Raw genomic sequence first — 12,255 nt, forward strand, 5'->3', positions numbered from 1 at the left:
CGCATTTACTACCCTTGATCATTGTCTTCCTGTCAGTTCACTTTCTTTGCTTGATTTCTGGGACACCAAACTCTCTTTGTTTTCTAGAACCATCCGTGCCAGTCATTCCTTATCTGGTTCCTCTTCTCTTTCTAAATCTCATAATGTTAGACTGCCTCAAGCTCAGTCCTTGGTTTTTCCTCATTCTTTATCTTCACTCACTCCCTCAGTGATTTTAGTCATTCTTTGTTTTTCAAGTATATACCTATATGCTAACAACTCCCAAATGTTTATCTCCATCCTTCCTCTTTCTCCCCAAACCCAGATTCATATAACCAAATTCCTCTTTGGGAAACATACCTGGTTGGGTGTTATAATAGACATTACTGTTCACCGCAATTTCCTTAAATACATACAGTATGATTAAATTATCAACACTTTTGAATTCAGGCATAACCAAATGCTAATGCTTGGCCGAAGAAATATAAGATGGAGCTATGGGTGGCACTGACAGGCAGAAGCCTGGAGGAACTAAGAGACCATCTGATGTGTTTCTCCTCTTCCACTGCGATGGACAATGTGTCTGATGGTCGAGGCACTGGGACCCTTTATATCTGAATGAAGACAAGATAGCTGACCCACCATGGACTTGCTATATAAGCAAAAACGTCTGCTATTTTAACCCACTGAAAGGTTGGATTTATTGCTAATGCCAGAACACTGTGGTCTGCTTTACACAAATAGAGCCTAATGAACATTTCATACCTAACTCATCCAAACTGAACTTCGGTCTATCTTTTCCCAAATTTGTGCAACCTTCCCATCTGAGTTGTTTTGACGGTCATTCTTTCTGTTATTCGCCAGATGCCCTGCAACCATCCTTTTCTCCTTTTTCTTGGGCTTCACATTCAATTCATCATCAACTCCTATTGACTCTATAAGCAGAGCATTCACAGAATCTGATCCTTTCCCATCAATTCCTCTGCTGCTACTTTCCCTTGGGTCATTACCATCTCCAGCTTGGTTTGCAGCCATGGTATTCTGAGATCTCTTCCATTTCTACTCTTGATTCCCCACAGTGTGTTGTCATCAGAGCAGCTAGACTAAATCTTCACATCATGCCACTCCTCTGTTGATTTGCACCAGCCTCCACTTCTCACTTAACTGAAAGCTAAAGTCCTAACAAGGTCTACAAAGCTCCTCCATGACTGTCCCCAAGGAATCTATAAGTTAATTCCTCCATGTCCACACTTTGTCGAAACCTCTCTTTCTCACTGGGTCCATGCCAGTTATGGTGTTTCTGTCCCAGCTTACCTCTACCATACACTATTCCTTATTTTCTCAATTGTTTGCAATTTTTTCCTTCTAATAATTTCTTGTCTTTTATTCCTACTACATGTTTTCTTTCTACCTCTGGTAGAAGGTAAGGTTCATAAGGGCAGCATCTTTGCCATTTTTTGCCAACATAGGCTAAGCACCTGACACAGAGTAGGTATTCATTTTTTTTTCCTTGAATGAATAAGTAAACAACATATATCCGCAACTCTCTGTGACTCTCACTGATGGCAAAGATTATTCCATGGACTTAAATGTCTCCAGAAAATATCAATGATATTATGAAAGACCACATTCAAAAGATCTGACATAATAGAATACCATAAAATTTCATCATCAGCATATGCTATTTGTAATTCTTCTGCCCATCATACCAGCATATAACTAAAGCGTTCCCTGGTTCACACTGTGATATGTGAAGAAATATTAAGAGTTGTTCTCTTGACTTCCACCTGTTAAAAATAACAGTGGAAACAGGTTCTATACCTTCAAAGTGCACTGCATATTGTAAAAAATCTGTTCCCTTCCCTTGATCTTTATAACATACCGCAGTGTTCATCTCTACATAAGGTAATCTTTAAGAAATGTACCTACCCGTAACAACCAAGTGTGTTGTGCCATTTGCTTTTCCAAATTGGTTTTCTGCTATGCAGGTGTAAGTTCCAACATCAGCTTTAGTCACATTGGCTATTTTAAGTCCTCCATCTTTTAAAAAAGAAATTCTAAAGAAAAAACCAAATTAGACAAATAAATATATAATAGTCATTTTTCCTAAATAACAATTTTCAAATAGAACTATCACCTTAAACTAGGATTTCTATGGCTAGATAAACCAGTCGTTAGCCTCTTTGGGAATAAACACTACTAAAATAAAATTTACGTGCACATACACTCACACACACAACTGTAAGAGAAGATGCTCTACCAATTTGAACTTTTCTTGACATTTTTATGCAGCATTACTTAACCTCACTATTTAACATTATACCTACTTTCAGGGATGTCTTTATCAAATAAGTGTGAAATGCCTTCTAAAAATATATGGTGTGGTAGATTGTTCATGATGGGCTAACCTTATCAGCTTGGAGAAAAAAGAAAATAGACATGTCATGAATTCCCTTAATTTTGAAACAGTATATGAGAATTGAGAAACTCTCTTTCCTTTCATAACGAACTTGAAAGAATCACATTTGACCCAATATAAATTAAAATTTTATAAAATAACACCTTCATGGCCACTTGTGAGCTATTGCAAAGAATCGGCAGTACAAATGAACCTTACATTAGAGTTGCTGAGCATATGCTTAAAGTACTTAAAGCTTTTGTACCTAACTAATTAATTAAGGAGATACAAATGAGTGTCTCACATGTGTGAGGCATTATGGGACTCTCTGGGATTATAGTGTGAACAAGATAGAAAATCTCCACCTTCATGGAATTAACAGTCTACTGAGCAACACAGACAATAAATAACCAAGTTCAGATATTTGAGAAGTACTCTGAAGGAAACAAACACGGTGATATAAAAAAGAGTAATAACTATAAGGAGTGTTTCCATGACAGGGTGCCTTAGAAATGCCTCTTAGAAGAGGTATCATTTGAAATGAGAAAGAATGAGAAAGAGTTTACCTATCATTAGTCAGATCCACAAATCTTAATGGCCCATCTTGTCTACCTGTAATTATTTCCCCTTTCCTTGAATTCCTAAAATCTTTAACTACTCATACCATACATTTAACACTTAGGATGCCTTTTATCTTGTATGATTCATATCTTTGGTATGTGAGTGTCAAATCTATCCAAAGACAAGGTCAACTTCTTTAAAAAGATTTCCAACCCCAGCATCAGCATGACATATGGAAGCCATGATTAATAAGTGTTTCCAACTTTAAGGCTCTACAACAGACAGGGAGGACACTAAGGGCATCAGACTATAGTGGACGATCTCAACTCAATTTCTAAGTATTATCCTGCTTGATGTAAGATTTGCAGGTGAGTATCAAAAGTGTGATTTGTCTGAGTTTATATATCAAAAATATACAAGATACTTATTTTATATTACACATCTGTATTTTTAATGTATCTTATATTACCTATGCATATATAGTCCTTTGATGACCTGTAATTCACTTTCACTCAAATCCTACTTCCATTTTCTGGAGGGAGAAAGTGGTATAATTAGAGCCAGCACACAGACACCTGCTCATCATCCCAGGTAGATTATCCATGAAAGTCTGTTACTCATGTGATTTTTTTGTTTTGTTTTGTTTTAATCAAAAGGCGCTTTTATTTATTTATTTATTTATTTATTTTTTATGTTCCAAGATTCATTGTTTATGCACCACATCCAGTGCTCCATGCAATATGTGACAAACAAAAGGGTTTGAGAACAATGGCCTAGAAAGCTAATCAGGGAACACAGAACATTTTGTTTTAATTTGAGGGGCAAAGTACAAGGGTTACAAATTCCAAGAACTTTCCTAGGTAGCTGTGAAAAAGGTGTAATATCTGATTCCCCTCATGGAACCTTGACCACTTCGATGGGTATGAAATACCTGCTGATTGATCTCTTTTCTCAAAGAGGTCATCAAAGAAAAATCTCTATACCTTAGCTTCTCAGAGAACAAAGATTTCCTTAGATAGTGTGCAGTAACAGCAGAAAGAGGAGACCCTGCAGAGGGACACATGCAAACCAAACACTCCACATACGGAGACTATTTTGAGAAACACGGTGAGCAACCTGAAAGAAATGGAAGTCTGATCATGTAATTCCGCAATTACCCCAATCCCAGCTTAGACGGCTTCTCTGGCATCACACCACCTACAGAAGAGTGATTACAGCCTAAGGCTGAGATGTATTTTCTCATCAGGACCCCACCTCTCTCTAATGTCCTGAAGCCACATGATTCTACCCCTTGTTCGCCTTTCCCCACTCACACATACTTTCTTTCAAATGCTTTTATGCTTCTTCTTGCCCTGGTGCCTTTGTGAACACTGTTCCCTACATCTGGTTAATGTGCACTCAACCTTCAGATTTTGGCCACTTCCCTGAACCACGGGTCAGAGGAGGTGTTCCTGTAAATGATGACACAACTTCTTCTTTTTTTTTTTTTTTAAAGATTTATTTATTTATTTGACAGAGAGAGAGAGATCACAAGTAGGCAGAGAGGCAGGCAGAGAGAGAGGAGGAAGCAGGCTCCCCACTGAGCAGAGAGCCCGATGCGGGACTCAATCCCAGGACTCCGAGATCATGACCTGAGCCGAAGGCAGCGGCTTAACCCACTGAGCCACCCAGGCGCCCCGATGACACAACTTCTGTGTCTGCTTTATAACATTTGACAGCTGGCCCATTACACATTTGTGTGCTTATTTGACTAATTTTCTCCTCTAGTAAGCTCAGAGACTGTAAGCTCTCTGGAGGTAGGGAGGGTGTCTTGAGAGTGTCTGATTTACACATCACTAGATTTCTAGAGCATTGAACCATTCCTGACAGAGTAAATGTTCAAAATTGATGCTTGCTGAATGAACAAAAGATTGTATGTCTCTAGAGAGTCACTACAGAAGAACAGGGATTAGCACTCAAGACAGGTTGCATGGCACTGAGGATTTTTTAAAATTTTTAATTTTTTTATTTATTTGACAGAGATCACAAGTAGGCAGAGAGGGAGGCGGGAAGAGAGGGAGAGGAAGAAGCAGGCTCCCCGCTGAGCAGAGAGTCTGATGTGGGGCTCTATGCCAGGACCCTGAGATCATGACCTAAGCCGAAGGCAGAGGCTTTAACCCATTGAGCCACCCAAGCACCCCCGGCACTGAGGATTTTAGAAATTATAAGAAAATAAATTCAGAATGTGTGCAGACTATTATGCACATATATGTGTATCTACATATACACATATATATGCCTATTTATGTGCCATATATAAATGTATCTATACATTCGCACATGTTTCTGCATAAGGTTGACCTGGGAAATAAGGGTTTGAACTGCATGATTTTTTAAATACAGTATTACAAATGTATTTTCTCTTTCTTATGATTTTCTTAACAAAATTTTCTTTTATCTAAAATACTTTATTATAATAATTTGTCTATAATACATACAACATACAAAATATATATTAATTGATCAAGCTATTGGTAAGGCTTCCAGTCAACAGTAGGCTCTTAGTTAAGTTTTCAGAGAATCAAAAGTTACAGGGGATTTTCCGTTTTGCATGGGGTTGGCACACTTAACCTCCACGTTGTTCAAGGATCAACTCTGTAAATACATACGTGGAAAAAAAGAAAGCTGAGGCAATAGAAGTCAGGATGAAGAGAATTTAGAAATTCCTAGGATAAGAGGACTACAAATATACTTTCACTATGAAGAAAGAAGTTAAGAAACAGGGAGAGACTAAAAATAAAGGCAGGGAGATAGGGAAGGAAGAAGAGAGAGAGAGAGAGAGAGTGAGAGAAAAGTTACTGAGAAAAGTCTCTGAGTACAAACAAGTGCAATGCTCCTGACCCATTTTGCTTGCTAATCCTATCTGTAAAAATTTGGGGTCATGATCTTCAAAGAGGATAAGAATTGACCCATAGAATTGCTCAATCAATTTTACTTACCTTTATTAGTAAAAAAAATAAAAAATAAAAAAAGTATTGCAGGTTTACTGGAGTTTTATTTTTTATTTTTTATTATTTTTTTAAGATTTTATTTATTTATTTGACAGAGAGAGATCACAGGTAGGTAGAGAGGCTGGCAGAGAGAGAGAGAAAGAAAGAGAGAGAGAAGCAGGCTCCCCGCCAAGCAGAGAGCCCCATGCGGGACTCGATCCCAGGACCGTGAGATCATGACCTGAGGTTAGGTAGCGGCTTAACCCACTGAGCCACCCAGGCGCCCCTTTACTGGAGTTTTAAATATGTAAAGAAAGCAAGCTAGGAGGCGGTTATCAGAAGGTCTTCAAGATACTTAAATAGTGAGGCAACCTCATCTGGTCTGAGATAGAGGCTGAAGGTGGGAACTGACTGCTTCCAAGATTAGCAAGCATGAAATCAAAGTAAAAATGTCTCTGGTTGACGGAACAAATATTCACCCAAAGCTCAGATCTTCTGATTTGGATATCACAGAACAGAGACAGGCAACTGCAGATACCTTCACATCCTATGAATTAGCCTAACAGCTAACCTTCCACAACAAATACAGAACTATTAGGGGTATTGGAAGAACGACAAAACCTTTAGGGCGTGAGGTTTAATAGCTATAAATGAGCAAACCTATCTTTATGATGATGCCAAGACGAGGAACAGCTTCAAAAACAAGGCTAACAACTTAGGAATCACATAGACCTCAAAACAAACATATTGACTCACAAAGAATGCCAACTCTGTACATTGTGAAATTTTGAGCTAATTGGGTATTTTCTTCCTAAATTTTGGTTTCCAGTAAGATCTAAGAGGCCCACAGGGCATTTCACACAACATAAAAATAAACAATATTCAGTAAATGGATGGAGTAATTGTTTCTCAAAAGAAAACCTTCAATAACCCATGCTTCCCTACAGAGATCCAAAGTGAAAATTTTATACTACTTCAGTATAAATGAAATTGCTTTCTAAGCTTTCTGGGAACACGTTTTGCTGCAAACGGATAGAGCTGAAAATGTAGATAACAATGAGTGTCTCTAAGTCTTGGCACAAAAAGTTAAACAAAGATTTATGAGATTAACATTCAGAAATGTGGGACTCTAGTTTCCTTTGAAAAATGTAGAATTTAAATCACTGTGGCATTTTTGACTCCTTGATCGGTTTTTACAATATGCCTTTATATATCTGCTTTTATCAGACTTTCCTTTCATAGTAAAAGAGGTTAATTATTTTACTTAACTCTGTGCAGTCTATGGTTAGTTTGGGATAAACTTAATTGCTCTAAGCTGCTCGAATGGTCCATTCTGTAATGCAGTGATGGCACTGAATTTATGGCTGTTAAGAAAAGTTGTTTGTTCAAAAAGTTGACTGTCATCTAGGCAACACTGACCTGTACCTTATGATGACACATAACCATTCATAATAACACAATTTTTTTTTTAAGATTTTATTTATTTATTTGAGAGAGAGAGACAGTGAGAGAGAGCATGAGCGCAGATAAGGTCAGAGGGAGAAGCAGACTCCCCATGGAGCTGGGAGCCCGATGTGGGATTCGATCCTGGGACTCTGGGATCATGACCTGAGCCGAAAGCAGTCGTCCAACCAACTGAGCCACCCAGGCATCCCCACAATATGTTTCAGAATGGGAACAGTGCGGTCTATTGTGCATGCAAGGCAGGATTTCTGAATATATTGTTTTACCCTTGCCTATGTTCTGAATATTACGGTAATTTATTCAACTTGAATTTTAACAAACACGCCGCAACTCTACATTTTCTCAGGAAGCACATCTCAGTGGAGATGAAATCACATGAGATCGTAATGATTAAACTGCTGTATAGAAAATAACAAGGCTATTTTGGACTTCACTTTCTGAGTACATATTCGAAGAGATGGATGCTTACAATTAGCCGTAAGAGAAAAGTACTCACAATGCATATATTACAAGATAAATAATGACAGTTAAGAAAAGCAAATATAAATTGATGAAAGTGCATGAGAAAAGTAAGTGTCAGTGAGAAAGAGCACGGAGTGCTTGTTTTCGTTTGAGGCTCCCGCTCAGCCTCCAACACTTGGTGAAAAGAACTTCTGCCCCCTGAGTTCTACGATAATGTACACACACTCTTTAGGAGAATTATATTCGAATTTTCATTCTTTTAGCTATACCATTTTGGGCTTTTGTCTTATCAGTTCAGCAGTGTTAGGTTAGTGATTTATTGGTTGGCAAATCTCCAAGGAAAAGAGAGGCAGACCAGAGAAGATTCAGCAGTTAATTATCCTATTTTTGAGTAAGCACTAGGATAATACCATGAGGCATTGTTACTTGGTTGGGACACAGATTACATGGAACAGGCATCTAAGGTCCTAGAGAGATGTACTTTTTCCATATCAATTAACATTTCTTCATATTCATAAGAAAAGAATCAATAACAGTAAAGGACATAATCATTACTTTTATAAAAAAAACCTTTCCAAAAGCATGTTTATCATGACAAATAAATCTGGAGTTCAGTTTCTTTTACAACAGGGATGTGATTGTTTTTTCTTCTAAAATGAACTCAAGCCGGGGCGCCTGGGTGGCTCAGTGGGTTAAGCCGCTGCCTTTGGCTCAGGTTGTGATCTCAGAGTCCTGGGATCCAGCCCCGCATGGGGCTCTCTGCTCAGCCGGGAGCCTGCTTCCCCTTCTCTCTCTGCCTGCTGCTCTGCCTCGCTGTGATCTCTCTCTCCGTCAAATAAATAAATAAAATCTTAAAAAAAAAAAAATGGACTCAAGCCAATAGAACAAAAGGCCCCTAAGAGGGGATTTCCAATTTGAATTATTATATAAAACTACTCATCTAAGTAATTCATGGGGCTGAGGTAATCCATTTGAGACATTTAAATCCTTATATAATAAAGTATCTGCAAAAATGATAAATATTCCTATGAATGAGGGAGTAAACCAAACAAGACAAACAAACAACTCTCTAACGCCTCATGTATTTAAAAGAAAACCTCAAAGGGAATAGTTATTAAGGTTCAAAGCGGGGCCATATGTGACAATATTCTTTCCTGCTTGAGAGAGAGAGAGAGACTCGTAAGTGAAATCAATGAGCATCACAATGTCAGTTCTACTGCTTATACTATACATAAAGCTGATTTAAAACTGCTTAAGTGTATGGTTTTTTGATATTTCATCCCTGAATTAGACAGACTTAAGTACACTGGCTCAAGTTACAACCAGGCCCTTCCTGTAAGGGCGAGGTCTCCTACTGGTAAAGAGAACATCAAAATACATTCATTCTCTACAGGAAGGCAGACACTAAAGAGAAAGAGAAGAATCCTGATGCGGAGCTCCATCTCAGGACTCTGAGATCCCGACCTGAGCCCAAATCAGAGACCAATGTTTAACCGACTTAGCCACCAAGGAACCCCTGGTAACCACACTTTGAGTAATGGTATTCTAAACTCTGCCTATTGGATTCTCCCTCTTTCAACTTTCATTTGTGAAACAAGAACAAAAATGATGCTTAGTTCATTCATTCTAGTACTTTCTCTGAGAATATGGTCCGGTCCCTTCTGCCAGGACTTCTGGAGCCACTTAGCTTTCTGTCCATCCCTGAGTCAGTTTCTGCAACTTATCTAATAAATTTGAGTAATACCCTTGAATAAGTCCTTAGCTACAGTTACCAAATCCCTAAAAGATATGAGCAACCACAAATTGGTGGCATGTGCATAGTCTTTTTTTCAATACATTTGTTATCTTAACAAATATGAAGGGTTCAGAAGCAATCTTCCATATAAGGAGGACAAGGTTTTATCACAAACCAAGAGTGGCCCAAAAAACATCTGTCTGGATACTGTGTTCTTGCATGGCAGAATGAATGTGGCTCCATTATCCCAATTCCAACAATATTTTCTATTTTAGATATTCATCCATGTATAAGTGGCCATTTATTTTCTGCAGTATACAGAGGGATCCAGAGTTCTTTGAGTATTTCAGAAGTGTGAGAACTCTGTGCAGAGCAAATACACAGACAGACAAAACAATAGTAACAAATGTGATACAAGTCAAGTTGAATAATCTAAGGTTTTGTGGACCTCAGATTGGTAACTCCCACTAGCAATTCAACTCATCCAATGATAACGAAACTGTGTTCGAAAACTTTTTGTTTTGGATATTCCAGTGTTTGCCTTTTTAGATGTACATTATTAAGATTTTCCCTCATGATGACTGTGTACATTTGATGACTACCTCCTTAAAAATTATCTTGTGCAAAAATAGAGTCGTAATGTAAATAGTGAAAACAAACTGGTGGTTGCCAGAGGGGAGGGGCATAGAGGGAAGGGCAAAATGGCAGAAGGGTAGTGGGAGGTTCAGGCTTCCAATTATGGAAGGTGTAAGTCACAGGGGTAAAAGGCATGGCATAAAAAATATAGTAAATGGTATTGTTACAGCATTTTATGGTGAATGATGGTAGCTACACTTGTGGCCAGAATAGGGTAACATACAGAATTGTGGAATTACCATGTTGCACTCCTGAAACTAATGTAACATTGTGTGTCAACTATCACCTCACTTAAAAAAAGAAAGAGTAGTCATGTAGCACCCCTCAAGAAGGTAGAGTCATGGGCCACGTGTTCATTCATAACCTTGGGTGGGTCCCAAAATGTTTTCTGAGAAAAATCTCAGGCCTAACAATCTGCACTTTTCTTGTCCTCCCCCCATGCAGAGGTGCGATTATTGTCTATTCACACAGGTTCTGGTGAGCCACCACACCTTTAATCAGATGATATATTTATTATTCACAATATTATAAATAAGTATTATAATTCAATATTATCTATAATAATATAATTAAATTGATTTAAATTGACCTAATTAATAATTCATTATTATGTTAGATATCATTATTTATTTATAATGTTTATCAGATGATAAATATTAGTTCAACTGACTCTTTATAAGCACTGACCCTTTATTTTCCTCTTCTGCGGACCCTACATTCCTGACACCAGACATAACCTTGAGACAATTTCTATTTCAAGCTCACTAAAAACATACATGTGAGAAATAATACGCATGGAAAATTAACTAGAAGAATGTGATCTACCTCTTTCTCAAGAGCCTTAAGTCTTAATATCCGAAGTTATGCTTGGATTGCAAAGAATAAGGGGAAAAAACCCTTTAATACTCACTGAAAAGTCATTTTATTTTTTAAAAAAACATTTTAGATTAATCATTGGAGAGAGAATGAGCATGAATGGTGGGGAGGGTCACAGGGAGCAAGAAAAGCAGACTGCCCGCTGAGCAGGGTGCCGAACTCAGGACTCCATTCCAGGACCCTGAGATCATGACCTGAGCCAAAGGCAGATGCTTAACTGACTGAGCCACCCAAGTGCTCCAAGAAGTCACTGTCTATATTGTAAGAATGTGGACTGTTAGAATTACATTATTCAATGTTCTCTTCATGACAATCTATTGGATTTGGATATACATATTTGCACTTTTATGCCTAGGGAGAGCTGTATATCTCCTTACCAAAATGGTTTCATTTCACCTTAGGGGCATCAAGGACTGTGTAAGTGGCAGTATTTTTGTCTGCGTATTTTTAGCAGAAAGCTCTGAGCCAAAATTGTGCATCTCAAATACATGAATGGATCCACTGGGTTATGTTTTGCAAATTTCCCTCAGATACTCATCCAGCAGGGATTTATTGAACATGTACTATAGATGATGCTCTAAGAGGCATTAGGGATTCCCTGGTAAGAACTGAAGCTGTCCTAATTAACACGACTTATATTCTAGGCAAATGGAATGCTGGCATCTCTAACTTCTCCAAAATATTTTTCTCCCCAGTGTGTAAATCATGTGTACTTTGATAAACTGTCTCAAGTTCTTTCAGGAATGAAACATGACATGTGTAAATGAAATAAACTAGGACAAATCAAGTTATTAAAATGAGGCTAGAGTAATAAAGAAATAATAAATAATAAATACAGTGGTGTATCAATATTTTTAAGTACCTAGAAAAACATGTAATTTATATCAAGTTTTAAAATACTACCATTTTCTTAATTAAGTAAATACTGTGGAAAATAAAGAGCCTAATAAAATCTTAAGGTAAAGTTAAACATGCCTATTTCTTTAGTATTTGAATGTAAAAGGTCAGGAAATAATTTTTTTCCCAAACAAGATAGATTTTTACATATTCAATCTCAATTACAGATTTCAGGACTTCATACTCACAAAGGGTCAATCATTCACATCTTCTTTTAGAAACTGCTCTAGCAATGAAATCTTCATTAAGATAGAATTTTAAAATAACACAAATAAATC

The 12,255-nt window shown here is 37.6% G+C and overlaps 1 protein-coding gene across 1 annotated transcript in view; it reads right to left on the bottom strand.

Annotated features, from left to right (window-relative positions):
• The window catches only part of CNTN3 (contactin 3), a 331,855-nt gene that overhangs the window by 67,364 nt on the left and 252,236 nt on the right, over positions 1-12,255 (bottom strand). Inside the window, exon 12 of the mRNA XM_045063248.1 lies at positions 1,909-2,036. Coding sequence (XP_044919183.1) covers positions 1,909-2,036 — 128 coding nt within the window. The remainder of the gene's footprint in view (positions 1-1,908; positions 2,037-12,255) is intronic.

This window comes from Mustela putorius, unplaced genomic scaffold (genome assembly GCF_011764305.1).
Source record: "Mustela putorius furo isolate JIRA1106 unplaced genomic scaffold, ASM1176430v1.1 tig00003850_pilon_pilon_pilon, whole genome shotgun sequence".
NCBI classification, from domain to species: domain Eukaryota; kingdom Metazoa; phylum Chordata; class Mammalia; order Carnivora; family Mustelidae; genus Mustela; species Mustela putorius.